A 26504-nucleotide genomic window follows, 5' to 3' on the forward strand; every position below is an offset into this window, starting at 1 on the left:
TTTTTTGAATGCTGAGTTTTAAGCCAGCTTTTTCACTCTCCTCTTTCACCTTCACCAACAGGCTCTTTAGTTCCTCTTCACTTTTTGTCATTAGAGTGGTATCATCTGCATATCTGAGGTTGTTGATATTGATTCTAGCCTGTGATTCATCCAGCCTGGCATTTCACATGATGTACTCTGCATATAATTTAGATAAGCAGGGTGACAATATACAGCCTTGACATATTCCCTTCCCAATTTTGAACCAGTCTGTTGTTTCATGTCCGGTTCAAACTCCTTGTTGCTTCTTGTCCTGCATACTGGTTTCTCAGGAGACAGGTTAAGTGGTTTGGCATTCTCATCTCTTTAGGAATTTTCCCCAGTTTCCTATGATCCACATAGTCAAGGCTTTAGCATATCAATGAAGCAGATGCTTTTCTGGAATTCCCTTGCTATCTCTACGATCCCACATGTTGGCAGTTTGATCTCTGGTTCCTTTGCCTTTTCTAATCCAGCTTGTAAATCTGGAATTTCTTGGTTCACATACTGCTGAAGCCTAGCTTGAAGGATTTTGAGCATTACCTTGCTAGTATGTGAAATGAGCGCAAGTAGACAGTAGTTTGAACCTTCTTTAACATTGCCTTTCTTTGGGATTGGAATGATAACTGACCTTTTCCAGTCCTGTGGTCACTGCTGAGTTTTCCAATTTGCTGGCATATTGAGTGCAGCACTTTCACAGCATCATCTTTTAGGATTTGAAATACCTCAGCTGGAATTTCATCCCCTCCACTAGCTTTGTTCATAGAAATGCTTCCTAAGACTCACTTGACTTCACTCTCCAGGATGTCTGCACCTCATATAACAAAGAGCTAATTTACCTAGTAGAGAAAGATCTACTACAATAATAGAATAAAAAATAAGAAATCAACAACCCCAATGGAAAATTGCTCAAGAAATAAAAACAATCTGTATTGACATACAGATGACATTTACTTTTATTTTTTGGCTGTACTGGGTCTTCAATGCTGTCGGGCTTTTCTCTAGTTGCAGTGTCCATTGTGGTGGCCTCTCTTGTAGCAGAGCACTGGCTTGAGGGCACTGAGGCTTTGGTAATTGCAGCTCCCGGACTCTAGAGCACAGGCTCAGTAGTTGTGGTTCATGGGCTTCATTGCTCCATGGCATGTGGGATCTTCCCGGATCTGCATTGGCAGGCAGATTCTTTACCACTGTGGCAGATGCTAAGTTACTCCAGTGTGTGCTAAGTTACTCCAGCTGCATCTGACTCTTTGCAACACTGTGGGCTATAGCCTGCCAGACTTTTCTGTCCATGAGATTCTCCAGGCAAGAATACTGGAGTGGGTTGCCATTTCTAGAGGGAATCTTCCCGACCCAGGAATCAAACTTAAGTCTCTCATGTCTTCCGCACTGGCAGGTAGGTTCCTTACCACTAGTGCCATTGGGAAGCCCCTAGAGATAACTTTTACACCTACGAGAAGATTCTGTACCTCTCTCCTAGTAAGAGAAGTACAAATGAAAACTATTCTGTCCATTCGTCCCTCTGTCTGAATAAGTGCAAAACTAATAATATTTTCCTAATATTAGAAGCAATCTTTTTAGAGAGAAGGATTTGTGGAGCTTTTAACACATTTATTGTTGTATTTGCTACAGCATTTATATTTCTTATAACGAGCATGTACACATTTTCAAGTAGTTTTAGTTAAAAAACAAAACTGGAAGTAAATGTGCAAGATGAAAATGAGGATGGATTATTTTCTTCTGTGTACTTTTCAGTATTTTTTGAATTCCTCCCACCCACTCCCAAGCTTCCACAGATTTTAATGTATTTCAACTCCTGATAGGACACACTTTCAGTTTTACATTTCTTTTTGTCACTCCTGCCTTCATATATACATTGTCCTCCTTCCTCTCTGATTATCCTAATTCCACCCATGTTCAAGGTTTACTTTAAAGCACATCCTCTCCTGGGAGGCACTACAGCTACAGCTAAGTGTCCACACCAGAGCAGATATGTGGTCCCTGAGATCCAAAAGTAGGCCTCTCCACTTACTAGTTCTGTAAGTTTGAGCAACTCACTTAACCATTCTGAGACTCAGTTTCCCCAGTTTTTGAATAGGTGGTCAATTTATCCTATCTCATTAGGTTTTTATAAGGATTCAACTGGATCATGCATGTAAAGTAAGTAGCAGAACTAAATTTGTGCTGATAACAATATTGCTATTTCTCCTCCCTCCAGTGTAATTTTTGAGTCTACAAATAATCTTTATTTTCTGTTTGGTTTCATGAAGGGAATTATAACTACCTTTGGGAGAAAAAGACAAATCTTCTAACCCTAAAGTACTTAAGTAGTACATTCACTTTACATTTGGTTGTTTTTCAACAAATGCTTTTACTCATTCATTCCTTAATGAGGGACAGACCTCTCAGGAAAATATATTTCAAGAAATACATATACTTCACACAGACTTTTTTCTTTTTAGTCCAAGCAGACTAATGGTATCTGGGCTTCTCAAAAGCTAGGTAACAAAACATGTAAACTTATTTGCTGTCAGCCTCCACATTTCACAGTGAGATGGGTATGGCTTTTCTGGGGTCTGGGATTAGTGAAGGAATTGTTTGTCCTTTGAGAAAGTGCAGTAGTAGTCATGATTTGTGTTCAAGCCTGCTTCAGTAGGATAAGCCAGTGCTGGACCTAAAGAGCTCTGCCCTCTGACAGGTGATTCACTCCAACAGGCATTCTCAATGGCCAGGTCATCCTATGCCACCAAGCTCTCCAAGGGAAACTTGCTCAGGGAGAAAGATATCAGAGCAAGAGTGACTTTTGGTGTGCTAACTTATTTTTCGCACAGAATGAGAGAGATTTCCATCTGTACTGCCAAATATATGTCTTTCCCTTTGGGAACACTTATTAAAAAGACTTCTTTTTCCCAGAAAACCAGGGTCACCTATAGAAAAACAATTTACCTTAGATTGTTCAAGACTAATTGCTCACTTCTTTCTATTTTTTGATTCTTGCCTCCTCCTCAAGAAGTTTGAAAGATATTTTTGCTGTTGGTTGGTCAGATTTCTGTAGAGACCAATAGTTACAGGACTGAGTTCTAAATTGAGGTTTGGAGATTATCCATGGAATAAACATTTTATAAAGAAGATACCAGCTCACACAGAGGACACAGCTGATAGTTTAATAGTAGAGTAAAATATATCTTATGAATGGAAAAGTGGAGAGAGAGGTCCCCTGCCCACTTGACACCTCACCGGACATGGGCAGAACCAAAGTCCTCCAAAATAGGGTCCTTTTCCAGACTCTCCAGCTCAGTGAAGGGCACTGTTGTATCAGTTTGAGTCCTCCTAGAGCAGATGGCAAGATGGAATTAAACGTGTGAGCTTAACGGGGAAAGTGCTCATGACGGGTTAAGAGGAGAGGGAGCGAGAAAAGGCAGAGAGACTCAGATGACGTGCAGGTATGTCACCTTATGAAAGAGGAGAACAAAGGAAGGAGAACTAGGTAGAAAGAGCCTCAGACTGCAAAGCAGTTCTGGGAAAGTGTTGGCTACACTTACGGGAAGTCCCAGAATACAGATTTGTTGTTGAAGTCCCACCTTGGGCAGAAATGGCCTGGCTCTGGAACCCGCCCTGTGATGGTTCACTGACTGCAATGAACCATCTGCATAGCAACCAGAGTGTGAGGCCTTGTGTGAACACTTCAGTGGATCTGAAGGTGCAGTGGTTGCAGGCTCACAGCTATGTTTATCGTAGAAGGGGGCTTTTTTTTTTTTAATTTATTTTTAATTGTGCTGGGTCTTTGTTGTTGAGAGGGCTTTTCTTTAGTTACAGGGGGCGGGGGCTACTCTCATTGCAGTGGCTTCTCTTTATGCGAAGCACAGGCTCTAGGGCACCCAGCTTCAGTAGCTGAGGCATGTGGGCTCAGTATATTTGTGGGTCCTGGATTCTAGAGCACAGGCTTAGTTGCTCTGCAGAATGTGGGATCTTCCTGGATCAGGGATCAAACCCATGTCTCTTGCACTGGCAAGCAGATTCCTTACCACTGAGCCACCAGGGAAGCCCTAGAAGGGGCTCTTGAAGAGAGAGCTGAATACTTACATGGCTGCCAGAATCATTTATTCAATTATGCAACCTGAGAATCATGCCTGGTGTCTCCTTCTCTCTTATCTCTGTGACCCAATCCATTGGTATATTCCTAGACCATTTTATCTACTAAACAGGTCTCACATCTGTCTATTGCTCTCCATCTCCTCTACCACTACCACCATCATCTTGCTCCCAACTGGTGACCATCTTTCAACCCATTCACCACACAGCAGACAATCTTTCCAAAACACAAGTCTGATGATATAACTCCTTGCTTAAACAACATCAGTGCTCATGGGATAAAGACCTAAGTCCTTAGCATGACCTTCAAGGCTCTACTTGATATGGCTTCTGCCTTGCTCTCCAGCCTCCTGGGACTTGGGTTCTCCTAACTGCTCAGTTGACTCTTTGGGGTATCAGATAGATAATGGTTCAAATGCTCCAGGTTGGTTCTTTCCTGCCTTGGGACCTTTGCACATGCTTTCTTTCACTGATTATCTCTTCTCCAACCCCATCCCCCTTTACAGTTAACTAATCCTCATTCTTCCTCCCAGTTCAAACAACCCTTCATCTAAGCAAACTTCTCTGACTCTCTCCCTCCCCCTAGGGAAGTTCAAATCCTACTCATAGAATCAAATTCCCTTTGTAACATTTAGGACAGTGTTCTATAATTGACTGACCATTTGATTGTCTGACTACCTCACTAAACTGTGTTTCCTGAGGGCAGAGACTGTCTATTTTCACTCATTATTGAATCCCCAGGATTAGCAGAGTGGCTGCATTTTGTAGTTGCCACAAAACACTTTTTGAATGACTGAAGTATCTATAAGATTAAAAAAAATTTTTTTCACTTTTTATTTGAATCACACACCAGGTATTTTCTTTTCTAACCATCTATTTCCATTTATATTGTTCTCTAGCTACATATGGAGAAGGCAATGGCACCCCACTCCAGTACTCTTGCCTGGAAAATCCCATGGACGGAGGAGCCTGGTAGGCTTCAGTCCATGGAGTCGCAAAGAGTTGGACATGACTGAGCGACTTCACTTTCATGCATTGGAGAAGGAAATGGCAACCCACTCCAGTGTTCTTGCCTGGAGAATCCCAGGGACAGGGGAGCCTGGTGGGCTGCCGTCTATGGGGTTGCACAGAGTCGGACACGACTGAAGCGACTTAGCAGTAGCAGCTAGCTACACTGCATTATCTCCATCCCCACTTCCATTCATACTCTCTGACCATGATAAAATTTCTGAGCTCTCACCTTGGACTTAGATTTTTGGGTCTTCATTGATGAGCACTGCAGGCTTGGATAAAGTGCTTATTACAGAACTTGCTATTGCATAATATTTTATTCTAGATTTAGAAGGTCAGGGAGGGTAAGAAAATAAAGTGAGTTACCCCCAAAGAGTTGGAACACACAATTAGATTATAAGTCAAGTCAATCAGAGCAAAGATACGCTTCCATAAAAAGAAAGGAGGACTCCAGGACCTAAAAGGCCTACCAATACTGTTATTCAGTAGGGCCTTATTTTATCTAAAAAAGGAACATGTGCATCTGCGAAGGAGCAGCCCATGAAGCATAAATAAAATTTGAGGGTCAATCGGGCACCATCCCAAGGAGAAGGGCCAGCCAGGCCAGCAGGAATGAGTGCCCAGTCCTCCCAGCAGGTCATATGATCTTTCATGTGGACGAAGACATAGGAGACTACCCAAGGCTGTTATCATCAAACATTTAAGGCAGATAATTCACTCTTCTGATTCTCTGTCAAGCTCTTGAACCCACTTTCTAATGATTAGGCTCCAAATTGCACACTTAGGAGAAGATAATGCATTCATTAGGAAAACTCCAGAGTCCAGTTCTCTGGACAGTTTTGCTTCTTACAGGAACAGTTAGGCTCCAGATTTTGGAATCAGATGACCTTTATTTGAACCCTGACTCTACCACTTATATACACCCTAACTATGGGATCTTGGGGATTTCCTTCATCTTTTTTCTCCAAATGAAAAAAGATCACAAGGTACCACATGACTGTAGAGAGAATTAAATTAAATCATTTAATTATACATTATATTATATATAAGTATACATTATATTAATGTATAATGTAATGTATACATTACATCTATAGATGTAATGTACTTAACATAAGTGTCTAGCAAGTAGTTAATGAAATCAGTAAGTTTGCATTCTGATTTTATACTTCACTGATTTTTAATCAACGCTGGAACACTGAAAAGATGAAAGTTTTGATCCCACAAGGTCAAGGACCAAATCTAGACCTTGGGAAATCACCAAGACTCCAGGCTAGCCCTCACCTCCTGGCACCTCCCGGTTTCCATGGGTAACATCTATAAAAGGTAACCAGGATCTCTGAGTGTCTTTTCTTCTCTTTTCCCTGCCCCCTATCTCCCAGACATATTTCTTATGCAGAATAAGATTTAGGTCTACTTTGCTGTTACAGAGTCAAGAATCATTGCCCTTTAACAAGGGAGAGGCTCCGAGGCTGTTTTTGTTTTTTTTTTTTTTCTTTTTGCTTCATACTTCACACCAAAGGCAATGGCACCCCACTCCAGTACTCTTGCCTGGAAAATCCCATGGACGGAGGAGCCTGGTAGGCTCCAGTCCATGGGGTAACTAAGAGTCGGACATGACTGAACGACTTCACTTTCACTTTTCACTTTCATGCATTGGAGAGGGAAATGGCAACCCACTCCAGTGTTCTTGCCTGGAGAATCCCAGGGACAGGGGAGCCTGATGGGCTGCCGTCCATGGAGTCGCACAGAGTCGGACATGACTGAAGTGACTTAGCAGCAGCACACACCAAAAGCATCATCTTCTGGAGGCAGATGTATGTTTTTCTAAGGTCATCATTTGGCCTGCCCCACTTCCCCACATGCTCTTGAGGGAAACACTGCCAGGACACATAAAAAGCCACAACATCAGTCACAGATGAAGGCCTCCGTGCAGGGAACTGCCTAAATTACACACAGGCAAACCAAAGTGACTCTGGCAGATTAAGCAGTTTGTTTTGTTTTTCTGTTCCAGTTATCAGACCACTCTGTGACAAAAACACCAAAGAAACCCATGGTAAATTGTGTTTAGCGTATGGAGTCTTGACAGTGTTTTTTGGTTTCTATGGAAGTGCCTGCTGCTGCTGCTAAGTCGCTTCAGTCGTGTCCAATTCTGTGTGACCCCAAGACAGCAGCCCACCAGGCTCTGCCATCCCTGGGATTCTCCAGGCAAGAACACTGGACTGGGTTGCCATTTCCTTCTCCAATGCATGAAAGTGAAAAGTGAAAGTGAAGTCGCTCAGTCGTGTCCGACTCTTAGCGACCCCATGGACTGCAGCCCACCAGGTTCCTCCGACCATGGGATTTTCCAGGCAAGAGTGCTGGAGTGGGGTGCCATTGCCTTCTCCGTCATGGAAGTGCCTACAGAATTATTTTTCAGATGTTAGTGGCTGATGCTGGACAAAGCTGTAGAGACTTCTGTCAAACTTTGTAGCAGTGGCATAACTACAGGGGCTAATTGGCAGGCTCAGTGTGAGGTGCCCTCCAAAAAGACTGCAGTGTTCCCCCTCCCCCTCAGTTCTTCTAAGTCAAGATAACACGGTTCAAACTTTGAAAACGATCGCTTTTCAGCTGACCATTAGAGAATGTCTATCAAGCATCCAGAAAAACAACTTGATCGCTGCCCTCACAGAACCCACCTAGGGCCTAATAGAAAATACCAAGTATTTTCTCCCTTATATCATTTAATTTAATTCCCACAACCCTGAGGTAGGTATGGTTTTTATCCCCATCCTACAGGAGAATAAACTAAGGCTAAAAGGAGTACATATTTTGCTTCAAATCACACAGCCAAAAAGTGCCAGAATCTGTGCTTGACAGAACCTGGAATCTCTAAATCCTCGGGTATTGATGGGCACCACTTAGGCCAGGGGGTCCAAACCTTAAACTTGCGGTTTCAGTTTTCCTTATCAAACGAAGCGTCCCTCATTTCACAGACATCACTGACTTTTCGTTCTCCGCTGACCCAGGATGAAGAGCCTAGTCCCTCACGGTCAGGACCCGGCTGTCAGCCTTGCTGGAGCCCCCAGCTCGGCCGAGGGACCAGTGCGCATGTCTGGGCTGGGGAGCGCCGGACCCCTGGGGTCTGCGAGCGAAACCCGCCCCAGTTCCCTGAGCGCCTCCCACGGGGACCCCTCAGGGACGTGCTCCCGGCCACACAGGCCGGCACCCGCCTGCTCAGGGCACAAACCCACGAAGCGCCGCGGGCAGTCAGGTTTCGGGCCCGCCTGCAGCCGCGAGGCCCCGGCGGGTGCTGAAACCAAAGGCAGATGAGGCAAGCAGCGCCAGGGGACCGAGGCGCCGCGGGCCGCGTAGCCGGGCGAGGGCATGCTGCGCCGCCGCGACGAGCGCCATGGGCTGGCTTATCGGCGTCTCAGGTGGACGCGGCTCCAGCCTGAACGCCGCCGGGACCGCCGTGCGCAGACCCGAGGCCTGGGGCCCCCGCTTCTGGCTGCCGGCCCGCGCTCCGCGTTCTCCGCGCACTCGGGCCCGCCTCTCGGCCGTTTTCGCTTTCGCTTTCTTGGCGAGAGCGTTGAGGAAAATGAAAGTGGCAGTGTCCAGAGCCTGCGCGGCAGCCGTCGGGGCGAGGGGCGCACCGTGCGGGGCGGCCAGCCTGGAGCGGGCGAGCCGGAGCCTCAGCCCGCACCCGGCGAGGTAAGCGCAGCCCCTTTCGCGGTCGCCTCGCGGGCTCCTCCTTGCGGACCGCGCGGGCGGGACGCCAGGAGGCAGTTGGACGTGGCGGGCCCGGCTGGGGGTTCCTGCCGCGGGGTTGGGAGGGCTTGAGATGCGGCACCACTGGGGCTTTCGGGGCTCTGGTCCTCCAGGCCGGGCTGGAAGACCTGGGCGAGCCTCGGACTAACGTGCCAAGGATCCGGCAGCCTGAGGTCGAGGTGGGGCGGGTGCAAGCCAGGCCACCCCTCCCAGCACACATTTTCTTTTTTGTAAAATGCCGCCCCGACCCTCCCCCGTCCCGCCCCACCCCCACCCCCACAGAGTTTCGATGAAAATCAAAGTGGGAGGATGTATATAAAATGCTGAGAAGAGTGTCTCACCTGAGCCCAGCAGGGAGGAATTCATAGTTTACCCTTTATTACCTATCAAACTCCTCTGTTTCCGCACGCGGCCCCAAACCTCGCTTGTCTGGCCAAGTTTTTCATATCTGGTGCACTTGCACGCACTTGGCAAGCGTGCCCTGAACCGGGAAGCTTGCGACTAGTCTCTTTTCGTCGTAGGTATGCAGAGGAGCTAGGCCAGGATGCCACCCACTTCCCAAGGCTCTGTCCAGGTGAAAACAGGGGCTGACTCTAGAGGAGCCCCTATCCATGGCTGGCAGAAACGGTCAGGGATGCGTGCACGGAGGAAGTCAGTGCATCCCAGACAGGGACGCTTTCTGTGCAGAGTCCGCCAGCAGAAGGGTGAAAGATGAACGCCCAGATCTTGTATGCCCGCTCAGAATTGGACTCCTCCTCAAGGCTGTTGGGACAGTCTCTGCTTTTGGGTGCCCCCCATTCCCTGGCAAGACAAAATATATATGCAAAACCAGTTGTGTAGATGAGGGAAGACACTAAATGTTAGGAGTAAAGTGACTAAATCTGTAGGCACTTGATTTAACATTTGAGTGAAGATGGTTTCTGTAGGCAATACCAAGAACACCACCCCCATTTTAGTCAACTTTTGTCTAGTCTAATCACATGTATCTGATCATAACACCCATTACTGAAAGAAAACTTGAATAACCTTAATTTTGAAAACAGATATAGGTCCTTCCTAATTTTTAAAACATGGAGTTCCTCTTTTGTACTCTGCTTCAGGATGGTGGTGAGAATTCACCACCTTTTAGAAAATACCACCTTTATCATGAGCCAGAAAATCAGATTCTTTGATTTGTGCGATGTACTTTCAACAAGCTGTTCCTTTTCTTCGGAATTCCATAATGTCTCTCTCTCCTCTCTCTCTCCTGTTAACTAAATTTAAGCTGTAATGCATGGTTCTCTCCCTTTCCTCTTCTGTCTGTGGCTGGAGAGGGAGGGGGTTGTAGTAGACACCATCCACAGCATTTTCACCATGCCAGGTTCTTGCTTCCATGATGGTGAAAACTGAATGACTCCACTAAAGATCAGGCAAGCCTCTGTCTTCCCCACTGCCTTCTTTCCTCCTGGCTTTATTACTCATTGGTTTAGTATGCGATGAACTTCATTACATTTTTCAGAAGAAAATAAAGCGTGGGATTTTATTTTCCATAGGATGTCAGGACTTCAGAACTAAATTGCTCATATTCTTCAGTTAATGGTGCACACTATAATCCTTGGTCTGTTTAGAGTCATTTTGTTTTATTTTCTTTCCTCCTTTTATCTTCCATTTCTCAACACCCTCCCTCCCATGCTTGCATACTTGGGCAGGCATGGTGACACATTTGTTCTTACATCTTTCCTTATATCTTCTCAGAAAATGTGTGTCTTTGAAAGGTATGTCATGTTTTGCTCTTGTTGTACTTATCTGAACAAAAGCCATCGTGCTATAAATCTCATACTGTTTCTCTCTTTTCTTTGGCCACACGTGTGGCTTGTGGGATTTTACTTCCCAAGAATCGAACCCAGACCCTTGGCAGTGAGAACGAGAAGTCCTAACCACTGGACTGCTATAATTCCCTCATACTGTTGATTTTTTTCCATGTTTTTAATTCAAACCATCTTGATATATGTGAGTCTAATTCATTAGTCCTGGCTGTTGTGTACTTTTCTATCAAGAGTGTACACCACAAGTTCTTAACCAGTCTCCTGGGAATAGACGTTAGGTGATCTTCATCTCCTTGCTTCCACAAACAGTGCTGCACCAGAAAGCCATGTGTTCTCCAGCAAGAACTTCTCTGAGACAGATAGATGGAGAGATAGATGCTAATTTTGGAATACGTGTATGATGTCATTTACTAAAAACTGCTGCTTTGTGCTGCAGAATGGCTTCATCAGTTTTCTCCCATCAGGAGTGCCTGTAGGCTCCCTTTTCCATCATCTGCCAGCACTTGCTGCTGCTGCTGCTAAGTCGCTTCAGTCGTGTCCGACTCTGTGCGACCCCATGGGCTGCAGCGCACCTGGCTCCCCATCCCTGGGATTCTCCAGGCAAGAACACAGGAGTGGGTTGCCATTTCCTTCTTCAGTGCATGAAAGTGAAAAGTGAAAGTGAAGTCGCTCAGCCGTGTCCGACTCTTAGCGACCCCATGGACTGCATGCATCCAATCAGGTTCCTCCATCCATGGGATTTTCCAGGCAAGAGTACTGGAGTGGGGTGCCATTGCCTTCTCCATCTCTTGGGTATATATCTATTAATAAAAGTGGAATTGCTGGATCATATGGTATGTCTGTGTTTAAACTTCCGGTTCATGCGTGCAAAGTCACTTCAGTCGTGTCTGACTCTCTGTGACCCTATGGACTGTAGCCTGCCAGGCTCTTCTCTCCATGGGATTCTCCAGGCAAGAATACTGGAGGGGGCTGCCATGCTGCCATACTTTTCCAAAGTAGCTGCAACATTTTACATTCTTACCAGCAGTGATGAGTGTTTCAATTTGTTTGCATTCTCATCAACACTTGTGTATATTTTTTATTATAGCCATCCTAGCAGGTGTAAATTTCTAGCTTATTGTGGTTTTAATTTGCACTTCCTGGATGACTAATGATATTGAGCATCTTTTAATGTACTTATTAACCATTTGTATATCTTCTTTGGAATAATGTCTGTTCATGTCTGTTTGGAAAATTTGATTGTATTTTGTTACTGAGTTGTGTTATTTATATATCATTTCTTTTTTCTTATGACATCTGAAATCATCAAGGTGTCTTTGGCTCCATTCTTTCCTTCCTTCATTTCATTCAGTGACTTGGAATTCTGTATCCTATTAGGAGCCCTAAGCGTAGGTAAACATTTTCCTACAAATGCTAAAAATTAATTAAAATCTCCAATTTCATCCCAAGCATAAGCAACATTTTAGCATGTTTTTAATTCTCTTCTTCTCCCACAGGCACATGTGTGTGTCTGCCTGAGAATTATTGAAATAATCTGGAAGCCTCTGATTGTTATTAACTCTTCATGCTTCAAAATACATTTTTATTTTTCTATTTTAGAAGTCTTTTCTTAAGAATTGCATTAATTTGTAACATATTTGCAATTACCTATCACACCAAGATAGGAAGGCTTGACCATATATTTATTTTAGAGTTTTGATTGACATACTGAAAATTTTTAGTGATTTGTGTCTCAACAGTAGTGCCTCTCTGGGTCTCTGTATTTCTCAGAAGTATTATGTGAATCCATGTTATTCTGATCCTTATTTGACCTTTGCCAGAACAAAAGCATTCTAAAATATTTGCAAATGCTAAAGTCACTTCCTCATATTTTACTGAGTTTACTTTAGCTTGGTTAAACCAAGTGCAGTATCAGTTTTGCAATATCACTAGCTGAAGGTTTATATAATTGCCTTCCCCGAAGCGTCAGAAACTAGCCAGAGGAATATGAAAATAGCTTTGAAAATTCAGCTGCTGAATATCTTACACTACAAAGCTTAACATTTTTGTTTATGATAGTATTTGAGGGTGAAGTAAATCAGGCACTCTAATAGTAAAACTATGGTAAAACTAACTTGGATGGAGTTTATCAAAACCTTCTTAAAGCATCCATATGTTTTTATCCCAGTAATTCTACTTTCAGCATGTATCCTAAAACATGTTTGCCTTTGGGCTTTTTTCAGGTGGTACAGGGTAATTCTAGGTAGGGTATATTTGCAGCATCACATAACACTGACTCCCATGGCAAGAAAGTTATTCCTCTGGTCGATTCCTTTCCAATCTTCTGATCAAGGGAAGGAGAAAAATCTCAGCTTGGGACTAGTATGTCTTTAACACCGTGTTAAGCCTTCCTAATCCCACTTGATATGAAAGGATGAGCAAAGGGATAGCAATATCAACTATATTTTCATGACACCATTGTGTTTTCCATTGTATTTATTCTTATGACTGTCTTCATTTATGACATTTAATGCTAGCTTTCCATTTACAGTAGTAAATAAGGTTTGCTTTTAAAACATTTATTTAAGGGTAGAAATGAATTGATTTAAAGAGGAATGTTAAGTACAGTATATATGACATTTAATTATGGGAAAATAATAGTGATGTATGGATGGCTGAAAGGTGTGAAACATGACCCTAAGAAATAATCTGAGCTTCAGACACAGATTTTAAGTGAGGAGGTTTTCTTATAGATGGGGCTGTTCCTCCCAGTCTGACTTCTGTTATCATGAAGTTAGAAACCAGTTAGTTGTCCAGCAATTAGGGATTAATTAAGAGATTTTTATACCATGGAAAAATAGTGATAGAATACTGCCAACTGTTAAAAGTATATTTAATGACATGGAAAAATTATATACTATTAGATAAAACAAAGCTGGTTGCAAAAGAAAACTGTGCACAGTATCCTAATATTGTTAGAAAGTGTATGTTTGTATATATGTCTGTGTGTGAGAATCTCAAAAATTATTGGAAGAAATATTTACAAATAAGTTACCTCTGAACCATTGGGACTACAGGAAATGTTTGTTTTTTTCCGCTAATAAACATGTCACTTTTGTCAATAGAAAAAGTTTATACAAATAACTGTTTTAAAATGAACCCATTGGAACGTTCCCGGGACTGCCTGGAGTTCTGCCGTCTGCAGGCGCTCCTGCGTCCTTGTGTGAATGCTCCAAGCCTCCAGCCGGGTCTCTGGCCTGCAGAGCCACAGCAGGTTGGCAAGACTTCCTTGTCACCACTCAGTGTCCTCCTAGGTCCTTCTTCTTAGTGTGTCTGTATTTATACTTTTGGCGTAAAATAGAATATATCTAAAATTCCCTCTTCTCAATAGCCCTATTAAGTTGGGCCAAATTAGAATCCCACTTTCTTAGCGGGTCTGAATCATTAGATAGGAATGGAGGAGATGGTGAGAGAGGGTCTCTTAGTTTCTCCTTTATTCTTTTTCTGTAACTTCTGCATTATTCTACTGACCATGAAATTTCTACACGTTGGGTAAAACCATGTTTGTGTTTCACCTGGGTTTAAGATATGTGTATTTAAATTTTAGATGCCTCCTTTCCAGGATTACAAAATCTCTCTTAGGAAGAAAAAACGGTTCACAGCAAGGCCTCATGTTTGGCCGGAACACTTGCTACTTTTTTCCTGGTAGAAATTCCTAGGTTGTTACTTCTTAGAGCATGTTCCTGGAAGTCCCTGGACTTCTTTGTGGGAAAGGGGTTGACAGGTCCCTGTCAAGTGAGCAAATGGTGTCTGTGTCTGGAGGTGGTCTTACCCCCCTGTGCAAACTTCCTCCTTCTGCAGAGGGTGGTGGGCTCTGCCTAGGGTGAGCTGGGCAGGTCCTGAGCCTAAAGAAAGCCTGCTTCAGCATTCCAGTAATGTCTGGAACTTGACTGGCCAATACCTCCCCTCCCGAGGTCCTTCTGTTCCCCTTCACCTCTCTGCCACTGCTGTGGTTCAGGCTCTCACATCTCTTGTCTGGGGGACACAGTGACCTCCAGCTGGTCCCTGCCTCCACTTCCCCTTACTTATAATCTGGATTTTACAGAAGCCAGTGTGTAGTAGTGTATTGTTGCTATAACAAATGAACACAAAATTAGTAGCTTTTAACAATCCAGATTTATTATATTACCATTGCAAAGTTTTCAGAAGTGCTCTTTTCCTTCTGGAGCTCCTGGAGGAGAACCATTCTGTTGACTTTTCCAGCTTCTGGAGGCTTCCTGCATTCCTTGGCTCATAGACCCTTCCTCCACCTCTAAAACTAACAAGTGTTTCTCACGCTGCAACACTCTGACACTCATCTTCTGAATCTCACTTTGCCTCCCTCTTACAGGGACACTTGTGATTACATTGGGTCCACCTGGATAATCTCCCCATCTCGAGATCCTTAATCACATCTCCAGTGCTCTTTTTGTCATTGTAAGGCAATATAGTCATAACTTCCGGGAATTTAGATATTGACTTCTTTGGCAGGACCATTATTCAGTCTACCACACAATGTAATCGTTTAAAAACACACACAGCCAACCATGTTACTCCTCTGCCTAAGGCCCTGGTGTGGTGCTCTCCTCAGAGGATAAGGACCTCCTGTGGCTGGAAGTGCCGTGCAAGGGCCACTCCCCTCCTCCCCTCCTTCTGCTTCCCATCTCCCCACTCTGCCTCTGGCCTGCTGTCTGTGATCCAGCCTTTGCACATGGTCTACTTTTTACCAAGGATGCTTCTCCTTCTCCCACTCCATCCCAGGTTCCTGAGCTCCCTAAGATGCTCTCACTGGGACCCGTGCCATTCTGCTATCACACCTACTACAGGTCAACATCTTCGCTTTTACTTAGGTGATCAGATGCTTCTCCCATGTGAGTAAGTAACCCCTACAGTCAGGGGTCATGTCTATTTTCGTTCCATCAGTGCATCTCAGTACGGAGTCTGCTTGTGGCAAATGGTTAGTAAGCACTTGGAAATGAATGAATAAACGAATGAATATTAGCAGCTTGGTCATCACCCTCTATCCCCTTTACCCTGCTTTTTTCTTCTGTACAACATTTATCACCTCCTCTGTTGTGGCTTCCCTCCACCAGAATGGAAGCTCTTTGAGAGCAGGGACTTTCTCTTTTGCATTCATGCTGTTATTCCCAGGTCCTAGAGCAGCGTCTGCTCCATAACAGGCATTTGATAAATATTCAGGGGATGGATGATCTGGGGATGTTCAGAATCGGTCCCAGAGTTTTCTTGTCTGACCCTTCTTTGAAATCAAGTATTACCAAGTTTTTCATTTTAGTTATTCAGCCTAACTCAATAATCAGGCAAATTGGCAGAGACCTCCTAAAACATTCACCCAATTTTTATGAGGATTAAATGAGCTAATAAATATAAGGCATTCAGAGCAGTGTCTGGCACATGGTGAGCCCCGTATAAGGGTTTGCTGATGTTGTTAAGATGTACTTGAGCCCTTGATTGTTTAGAATTTTTGCCATGTCTCAACTCTGTTGTGGGATCCCAGATGCAGAGCTGAGTGAGCTCTTCTGTTTCTTGCACCTGGACAGGACCCAGGTGTTTCAGCCCAGGCAGGAGGGCTTCAGGTGGGTGATTTGAACCATAACTTGTGTTTTTTTCTGTTTTGCCTGCAGATGGCGGTAGGCCCTGGACTTCCCTGCACTGCAGGCAGTGATGAGGCTGGGCAGCAGAGAAACAAGAAAATGGACTCCCTCCTCCTGAAGACAAGAATGGCAGCTACCAGTCATGGGTGAGCTTCCAGCTTGACCAGAATTTTTCTCTTATCTGTTCCACATTATTTGCTGTTGTTGTTATACAGGATTGGTGTAGACCATACTTGTTTGATTTTGGGGTAGTTTGTTGATTTTCACAGTTTGTTTATAAAAACAGAAAAGCAATAGCAGTGAAACCAGAAATATTACTGGAACGTTACTGAGGGAATCGAGGGCCAGGTGCTCATGCTCTGCACTGGGAGTGTGGCATCCCCTCACTTATGCTCCTTGGGCCTGTCCCTTTTGTCGTCCTAGGGGATGGTACCCACCCAGGCAGTCCCTTTAATTCAACAAGTGTGTGGTAAGCTGGAAATACGAGGTGTTCTTTGCATGGACATTGTGGTCCTTCTTGCAGTTGCTCACTGGGCAGACTGTTCCTGTGCTGCTGGAGAGACACCCCTGGCCAGCAAGGCCCAGGGCTTCTTTCTACTCACCCTGACCTTGTTGCCCCCACAGAGGGCTTCTTCCCCTGATCTCCCCGCTGATCCCACATTGGGTAATTTCACAGCTCTAGTTTATTTGTCCTAAAACCACCATTAGTGTTGTAATCTGAGCAGTTTGAGTAGAGATTGTTTCTGTTCTATTTTAACCCCATTTGTGAGATTTGTCCTCAGCAGGCAGTAATTCTAAGTTTTCTATTTGGTAATAAGAATACTTTCTGTCCTTAATGCTAAGGACAACTACACCGCTTCTTGGCATTCTGATGGGGTCTAACAAAGGCCTTCCTTGATTTTCAGCATCTGCCTGGTATGCTGGTGTCCTTCCCTTAGCTACAATCCCTTTAGGGCCCTGCCCGACAAGAATTCTGGGACATCTTCCCTCTCAGTGTCACAAGTCCTTGGGAGGAACTTGACGTTCCCTCGACCCTCACCCCAATCTGTGCCAGCTTTGCCTCAAGCCTCTATGTGTTGGGCACTATGCCCCATGGTTTACATCTTATTCAGTCTCCTTGCAAACAAACAAAAAAAATAAGTGATACAATTCATTTGTTTCAAATATGGAAGCCAAGACTCAGAGATTAGGTTACTTTCAGAGCTAAAATGTAGCAAGCTATAGTGGCAGCCCAAGGTCTCCGAAGCTCTTGCCTGTTAGCAGAAACTTAGGCTGCGCCTTCCCTGATAGCTCAGTGATAAAGAATCTGCCTGCCAATGAAGGAGATGTGGGTTCCTTCCCTGATCTGGGACGATCCCATATGCAGCAGAGCAACTAAGGCCGTGCACCACAGCTACTGAGCTATGTGCCACAGCTACTGAAGCCCACGTGCCCTAGAGAGTAGCCCCTGCTCGCTGCAACTAGAGAAAAGCCCACACAGTGACAAAGACCCAGTACAGACCCCCAAAACATAAATAAAATTATTATTTTTCTAAAGTTAGACTGGCCACTTACAGGTAGAAGATGAATTCTATTTGCATACATGTATCTGTAATACACTTCTTTTTTCATATTTTATTTAACCTGAACTGTTGGCACACACTGGTAAAATTTGCCCTTATTACTGTTTGCCTTATGTGCATCATTATGTGTGCCAGTTGATGCAGGGTAGTCCAGTAGTTTATCTGAAGAACCTGTAACCTCCGTAAATTGGCAAGGTTTGATTTCAAAAATCTGAAGTCTTCCTCTGCATCTGGGAGGTTTAGTGACCTGTTTGAGGAGGAACAAACTGGCAAACTCCAAGCGTAAATCTGTTTCAGCCTAGTTCTAGTAAAACTGACACAACCTCAGTTTAAATTGTTGTCAGGATCAGCTGTTTTATAAACCAGGTCACTAATAAGTACCTGCTGATATCTGAATGTTTTAAAATATTACAGTTAAAACTGTGGTCAGTGAAAGAAAAGCTGTCCTTTGTCCCCTGGGACTGCTTTAGGGCACTTATTCTCAGGCCACTCAGGACAAGGCACTAACTTGAGATTGTGGAGTAGTCCACAATCTCAAGTGGAGTGGAGTACTTTTTCTGTGTCCTCTTTTTAAAAAATTTTATCAAAGTATAGTTGATTTAAAATGTTGTGTTAGTTTCTTCTGTACAGCAAAATGGGTTATACATAGATATATCCAGTTATACGCATCTATATTATTTTCATCTTCTTTTCCATTATGGTTTATCATGGGATATTGAATATAGTTTCCTGTGCTATAGAGCAGGCCCTTGTTATTTGTATATTCTGTATATATTAGTAATCGTTTGCATCTGCTAATCCCAACTCCCAGTCCTTTCCTCACCCATGCCCTCCCCCCTCGGCAGCCACAGTCTGTTCTCTGTATCTGTGAGTCTTTCTGTTGCGTAGATATGTTTATTTGTGTTGTATTTTAGATTCCACATACTGTATGTGGATATGTGATACTGTATATTATTTGTCCTTCTCTTTCTGACTTATTTCGCTTAGTACCATAATCTCTAGGTTTATCCATGTTGTTGCAAACAGCATTACTTTATTCTTTATGACTAATACTCCATTGTATAAACATGGTACATCTTCTTTGTCCATCCAAATGTCAATGGACAGCTAGGTCGTTTTCATGTCTTGGCTATTGTGAATGGTGCTGCTGTGAACATAGGGGTGCGTGTATTGTTTTGAATTACACTTTTGTCTGTATATGTGCCAAGGAAAGGAACTGCTGGATCATGTGACAACTCTATTTTTAGTTTTTAGAGGAACCCACATGCTATTTTCCTTTGTGTTTGCACTAATTTACATTCCCACCAACAGTGTCAGAAGGTTCCCTTTTCTCTATACCCTCTCCAGCATTTTATTTGTAGATATTTTTAATGATGGCCATTCTGACCAGTGTGAGATGGTACCTCATTGTAGTTTTGATTTATATTTGTCTAATAATTAGCAACGATGAGCATGCTTTCTTTGGAGAAATATCTATTTAGGACTTTTGCCCACTTTTCAGTTGGGTTGTTTGGGTTTTTTTTGTTATTGAGTTGTATGAGTTGTTTGTATATTTTGGAAATTAGGCTTTTGTTGGTCATGTCATTTGCAAATATTTTCTTCCAGTCTGTAGGTCATCTTTTTGTTTTGTCTGTTATTTCCTTTGCTGTGCAAAAGCTTATGTTTGATTAGGATCCATTTGTTTATTTTTGCTTATTTCCATTGCCTTGGGAGACCGACCCAAGAAAACATTGGTAAGATTTATGTCAGACAGTGTTTTGCCTGTGTTCTTTTTGAGGAGTTTTATGGTGTGATGTCTTCTTTATGGTGTTGTGTCTTCTTTTTAAGAAACAGCTTTATTGAAATATATTTCTCATACTGTTCAATTCACCCATTTAAAATGTACAGTTTAGTGGTTTTTAGGATGTTCATGGAATTGTGCATTCATCACCAAAGTCAACTTAAAACATTTTTCATTACCCCTAAAAAAAACTCTGTACCCCTAATTATTGCCTCCCCAATCTCCCCATTTCCCCCAGCCCTGAAAACTATGAATCTACTTTCTGTCCCTATAGATTTGCCTATCCTGGATCATATGAATAAAACCATACAATATGGGGTCTTTTGCGTCTGGCTTCTTGCACTTCAGCTTTATGTTTTCAAGGTTCATCCACATTGTAGCATATGTCAGTATTCCATTCCTGTTCATTGCCAAATAATATTCCATTGTATAGGGATACCACATTTTATTTATTTGTTCATCATTTGATGGATGTTAGGGTTATTTCTATTTTGGGGCTATTACAAATAACGCTGCAGTGAGCATTTTTGTGTACAGGTTTTGTGTGGACTGTTTTGTGACTCTGTAAGTGTACTGACCAAGTTCTGTTTTTAAAAATATGATAAAGGAAAAGAACTAAGTTGACATTGTTTGAAATTTAAAGGGACAGTTTCTTCGTGTCGATGTAGATTTGCATTCAAAAAGATTATCTAATACCAGGTTAAAATCAAAAGATATCTTGATACTCTAATATATCTCTTGAGTTTTCTAAGTGGTATCTTTTAATATTCTTTAAAAAAACACAAGAAAGAAATATACATTGGTCCTTAGGTCTTACTTGAAACAATGTAGAATTAGTTTACCTGGGGAGTTATGCAAGTACTTTTTTCCAGATGTATTTAGTAGATGAGTGGGGGAAGCGGAGGCATGGGCCAGAGAGAGGAACAAGGCAGGAGGGAAATCTCAGGCGGTGTTGCTCAGCTTCCCCAGGGCCCACCCCTGTGGCCACAGGCGCTGGCCAAGTCATTCTTAGTGTGCCTATTGCTTGCTCTCTGGGTGTTATGCTTCACAGCTGAGTGCTTCTGTGTCCAGTTTCACTCTGCTTCTGACTCACAGCTTTGGTGTTGAGCTGTTGGTTTTTAGTAAAAGCAGATGTTAGAAAGAATATGCTGAAGGGTGAATCAGCCCCTAAGGGTCTTTGATAGACATGGTCCTAAAACACACTTCCTGTCTGTTTGTTGTGTGTTGTTTTTTTTTTTTTTTTTTTTTGAACACCAGTTAACAGTTTTCAGTTTAACTGTGTTTTCCTTCCTGAAATCTTGAAGTGAGACTAGTCCTTGTGATTTATTCAACACATTGTTTTTAGGGAGTTCTTTTACTTGTCAAGTCTGGGTTGAAGGTAGAGGTGGTTTTTTTTTTTCCCCCTTCCCTTGGGTAATAGAGGTAGTATTGGGGAGCATTTTAACTGAATTCTAACTTCAGATGAGTCAGCAAGAATTTTTATGTATTATTTAATGCCTGGTAAGGAGGAGGCATCATAAGAGAAGAGACAGTTGCCCTCAAGGATCCCACATTCTGGTTGGAGAGTCAAAACTTTGTTCCTATCTGTTAACATGCAATACTTACACCAGTGAGTGCCCAGAAAAGCCCATGTTGGGGAGACTTCGTGCTGCCTGCCCCTGGGCTTAGGTTGACTCTGGTAGGAGAGAAGAAAGTGGGTGGTGGCCCCAAGTGCGCAGGTATGAGAAGGAGCAGGAGTGTCGGAGGGAGTCAGAGGGACCATACCTGGTACACTGGGTTGACCGGATTTTGGTGATGGTGGGATTTGATGATCAAGCCAGGGAGTTTGACTTAATATCACGAAGAGTAGGAAGTAAAGACTTTTGAACAGGAAGACAAGCTTACTAAAGGGGGGACATTTATTTCCATTTTGCACCTGAGAAAAGCAGTGTTTTTCAAATGTTGTCTTTTCAAATGACTCTCCAAAATCACACGGCTGATGGAGGCTGGATCTGTCAGACCCCAGAGTTCACACACACACACTTGCGTTCACGCTGGCCTGCGTTATCTGCAGAGCACAGACTGGTCTCCAGTTCACGAAGGCTTCCCCCAACTCTGACCTCATGTGACCCTCTGAATCTATACATGGCTGCATTTGTTTGTGTCACTCCCTGGGCTGACCTAGTCTAGAGGGGAAAGGAGACTTTGGGCAACTCACTTGCCAGCCTGTCTGAGGCCCTGGGAAAGCAGGGACAGGAACCTAGCCAGGCCTTCATGGTCTGCACAGCAACAGCCCAGACAAGTTCCAAGAGCTGCGAGACTGACGGGGGAATTTTGGAGGTACAGGCCCCCAGGCATGCCTTCCCTCCACAGTGGGAGCCACAAGGCTGATCAAGATCTGGGCAGGGCGACAGCACAGCTGCAACCACAACACAAGTTGACTCTTGCTGCTACCTTAATCCTCCAACGCAGGCCAGAGGATGTGAGGACGCGTGTTGACATTTTCCATTCATTCCTTTGTTTATTCCTTCATAAAGTATTCAGCAAATAGCTAAGGACCTTAAAGGTGTCAGTCTGTGAGCTTACAGCAGTGAACAAAACAACCTGCCTTCCTGGAGCTTGCAGTCTGATTCTGGAGACAGGCAATGCCTTTTTGTTGTTGTTGTTGTTGGCTGTGCTGGGTGTTCATTGCTGTGCGGGCTTTGCTCTAGTTGCCGCAAGCGGAAGCTACACTCTAGTTGCAAGGGTTTCTCATTGCGGTGGCTTCTCTTGTTGTGGAGCACCACTCTGTGGTCGTGGGGGCTCAGTAGTTGCGGTTCGTGGGCTCTAGAGCACAGGCTCAGTAGTTGTGGCACACAGGCTTAGTTGCTCCATGGCGTGTTGAGTCTTCCCAGACTAGGGATCAAACCCATGTCTCCTGCACTGGCTGGTGAATCCTTTACCACTGAGCCACCAGGGACGCTCAGACAGGCAATGGTTTATACAATGTTTGGGAGCAGTAGATGCTGTGAGGAAGAGTCAAGCAGGGAAAGGACTTAGAGTGAAAAGGTAGTCCAGGAACACTTCTTTAACGGGGGGGTCTGTGAGCAGAAGTCTAGGTGAAGTCAGGGAGCAAGCGAAGTGAATGTCTGTGTTCCAGGCAGAGGGAACAGTAAATTCATAGCCCTGAGTCGGGATTGTTTGCACAACAGGAAGGAGGCCAGTGCACAGAGAGCCCTCTCCTCCTGCCAGGGAGGAGAGGCAGCAGCAGGAGGAGGGGCTCGCCTCGCAGGGCACTGAGGGAAGGTAGGATCTTGCTCTCCTCCCAGCTCTAAGGTGTGGTTGAAGCATTGTTCCTGGTTGGTTGGCCTCCGATCTCAGAATTCTGTTTAGACCCTTCCCTGGCAGTATTAGCCACTATTATTAGTTCTGTTGTCTGCAACTATGAGCCCTGATACAGAGCTTTGCCAGGAGAGGGAAGACCAACCACGGTCAGAACTCAATATTGACCAGCTTTGTCGTGAAATAAAATTTGCTTTTAAGGTTAGAAAGGGTGTACTTGAATATTATATTAAAATGTTTAAGTTTTGGTTGGAGGGGCTCTACCTTAACACAAATGGAAATCCTAGTTCTGTCTTCCTCTTAATCTCCCGGCGGAGGGCCTAAGTTGGTCAACTTTGCTTAACCTTTCTGCTGTCATCCATAGAATTTGGCTCGTCGTGGCATTCTTGCCCACAGGGAAGGAAGAAGGGGGAAAAAATGACTTATTGAGGGTTTTTCCCGTCTTGGAGGTCTCTGATTCTGTGGACACATTCTGCAAAATGTGCTGCAGGGGACTAGGGTTATACCTTAAGTGATATCCAGGGGGTTGTGATTTTTATTTATATTTTGAAGCCCCTCTTCCCTTTTTTTTTTTTTTTGCTTTGAAACAATTTTACAGGTGTCCTTTATAAAGTAACTCTGTATGTCACAGTGGGGAACAGCTTAGAAAACACATGATCCTGAGAGCCAGAGCCACCCTTTCTAACTGTGTGGCTCTGGGCATGTCTCCTAACTTTCCTGTTCCTCCACAGTTTGCTGCAAATGGCAGGGAAAATAATAGCTACCTCAAAGGAGTCTCTGAAGATGAATGTGATGATGCATCCAGCATAGGGCCTGGCTCAGAGTAAAACCTCAGTGAACGTCAGCTGTGATGACGGTTAGACCAGGGAGGTTGAGTGACTTGCTTAAGGTCATGTGGAGAGTTAGGAGCAAAGCTGGAAATAGGAGCCATGGCTCATGGAGTCCCAGGCTAGTGCTTTCTCCCCAGGATTCACTTTGGTGTCCCAGAGAAAATGGTAATGTACAGGAACAGCTCTGAGTCTAATGCTCTGGCAGCTGGTACTGGCTGTTGTAGGGGATTGAAGCACAAGGCCTTCTCAACACACGGGGCCCTCAGCCTTGGGCCTTAGGAGCCCCTCATAGAAGGGCATCCATGGTAACAGATGCTGGGAGCCTCCTTTGTTTTCTGAGAGGCAGAACAGGGCTGGGGGCAGTGTGCTTCCAGTTCTCTTCCCCATCCCCCACCAGACCAAACCAGACCTGCACCACCCTTGCCCTCTCCCCAGGGCGACACAGACTAAACCTGGAGTGTGGGGGTCCTGCGCAAACACGCAGGGGGCAAGTGGGCACTCTAGAACTCTCTGTCCTGAGCAAAGCTGGGCCCTTACTCCTACAGCAGGACCCTGTACCTCAGGCCTGCAAAGTGGCTGTGGGAGGAGTCTCCTAAGACCCTCTGGGAAAAGCAGCCTGACTTGCCCTATGGAGGAGGGATGGCAGATGCCCTTTCCAGCTGCCCTGGTCACCCTGCGGCCCGAGGACTGCTCCCACTGGTCTGAGGTACACAGTTGTGGCCCTTGCTCCTAGAAAGGAATTTTAAGGTCTACCCAAGTGGGTTTTACCAGGATATGCACAGCTCTTAAAATGTTGCTTCAGCTAGTGTAGCACAGTGGAGAAGCCCACAGTCAGTCAGGCCTGGGCTTGAATCCCAGGTGTGCTTCTTTGAGTGTGTGCACAGGTGAGTGGAGGTGTTCAGCTTCTTCACCTCTCACTGTCTACATCTGTAAAATGGGAACAAAGAGTGCCTACCTCACAGAGTTGCAGCTTGAATTAAATGAAATAACCTGCATACACTGCTTAGCGTGTACATGGCCCATGCTAGCTATTTTTATCATCATTGTCAAGCGCATGGGTAGGCTCCACTAGTCTGTGGGTGGAAACAGCTTTCTTGTGTGGTTCAGTCTGTTGTAGGCTGTACATGAGGAGCCTAGAATGACTGAGCCAAAGAGCTCAAACCTGTCTTTGCTGTACTGTTATTTGTAGTCATTTCTGTTATCCAAGGCGGGTAATTAAGTTTCTGCTAGTGTGTAATGCCATGCCATTTAATTCCCTGTTTCTCTTCTGTTTAGTTCATTGTTCTTGAAAGAAAAAATAGTTACACAGCTAAAATGTATTGAGTGTTTTATAACTAAAAGTTTTATGCATTATCTCTTTAATTCCCGTAATAACCAAATGAAGAACCAGAGGTTAAATGATGCCTAAGGCTACTCTGCTGTCATGCAGCAGGGCCAGGCCTCGAAGGTCCAGTTAGAGTCCAAGCTCAGCCCTGCACCGCCTCCCTAAACAGGGCAGTGGTTGACCTTGGTGGCGTTGAGGAGTCAGGAGTCTGGTCTGTCCCCCAGCCCCCTCCCTGTGTGTCACAGAGGGGAGAGTGAGAGTCTGTCCCTGAGAACACTGTGACTCTTCCTTTGGTAGCCATTTCAGGGTCTGCAGGGGCAGTGGCTTCTCTCTTAGTCCCCTTGTAGCGTCCCCTTGAGGCCAGTTGTCCATCCTTAAGGGTCATTCTGTCGAGGGTGTGCTCTGTCGTCAGGTGGACACGCTGACAGTGAGGGTGACCTTCCCCTGGCATGCTGAGGGTGGGACCTTCTGCCCCTCTGACCGCGGTGCTTGGCATCCAGTGCAAATGTGGCCACTCTTCATGCCTGTCTGCCCTCCAGCCAAGTTGCTTGACCACAGCTGACTCCTTCCTCAGAGGTCTGTAGGACTCCTGGCTCTGTGAGCAGAGAAAGTGGCCTGTGGGCCCGCTGGATCTCTTGAGGAGATGAGAGGCCGTGTTTAGCATGGCCTGCAGTCCCTGGGTTGACCCAGGTAGTGGTGGATCTGCTCCAGCCACAGCAGCCCTTCCAGGGCTACCCAAGGCGCCCTGAGGCCTGAGAGCCAGCGTCCACCCTGGGGGATTCTTCGTTCAGCAAGCACTTATTGAGCACCTATTTTGTGCCTCCAGAGCCCACGTGAAAGAGACATCAGGTGTCAGTTGGTGTAGGGCTGTGTCCAGCCCAGCGGGCAGGGCCACCGGTGGCCACCAGGGAGCACCACCGCTCTCAGAAGGACCTGAGGCTGGCAGAGGAGCCAGGTTGGCTGTGTTGCTGTTTATATGAGCAGCTTCCATGACAACCGGAAGATAATTACCTGAGGTCAAGCAAATCCTGGAGCAAGACTAGGGTGTCTGGATAGGGTGGGGACTGCACTGTGATTTGGAGACCCTTAAGTGACCAGAATCTTTTGGATGGTCTATTCAATATGTTTAACTAGTTTGTTAATTAATTAATGCCCCACTGTATTCCAGAAAGGATTCAGAGTGACTTTCCATTCAGCAGGTTTCTTAGAGGGAAGAAGGTATCCTCAGCTTGCTCTGAGCTAAATGTTAGGGTTTAGACCTCACAGGGGTCATTTACCAGCTCAGCTCCATGCTCCCAGGGCTGGCTCCCTGGAAAGCACAGCCTTTGCTGCCAAAACTGGTTTGCAGCATTTCTGTGCTCACCTCCTGGTTCCTTTGCAACAAGTGGCCCCGACGTCTTCCTGC

At 44.7% G+C, this 26504-nt stretch overlaps 1 protein-coding gene across 3 annotated transcripts in view; it reads left to right on the forward strand.

Moving 5' to 3' along the window:
- Window positions 1-7511: 7511 nt before the first annotated feature.
- LOC113895646 overlaps window positions 7512-26504 on the forward strand; it is a 75810-nt gene continuing 56817 nt past the window's right edge. The window contains exons 1-2 of one of the 3 annotated variants that reach the window (XM_027547085.1): window positions 7512-8811; window positions 16334-16449. In XM_027547085.1, the coding sequence (XP_027402886.1) occupies window positions 8485-8811; window positions 16334-16449 (443 nt within the window). In that variant the 5' untranslated portion in view covers window positions 7512-8484. The remainder of the gene's footprint in view (window positions 8812-16333; window positions 16450-26504) is intronic. The other 2 variants (XM_027547084.1, XM_027547083.1) reach the window with 2 other exon arrangements.

The sequence above is a fragment of the Bos indicus x Bos taurus genome, chromosome 7 (assembly GCF_003369695.1).
Source record: "Bos indicus x Bos taurus breed Angus x Brahman F1 hybrid chromosome 7, Bos_hybrid_MaternalHap_v2.0, whole genome shotgun sequence".
Lineage (NCBI taxonomy): Eukaryota > Metazoa > Chordata > Mammalia > Artiodactyla > Bovidae > Bos > Bos indicus x Bos taurus.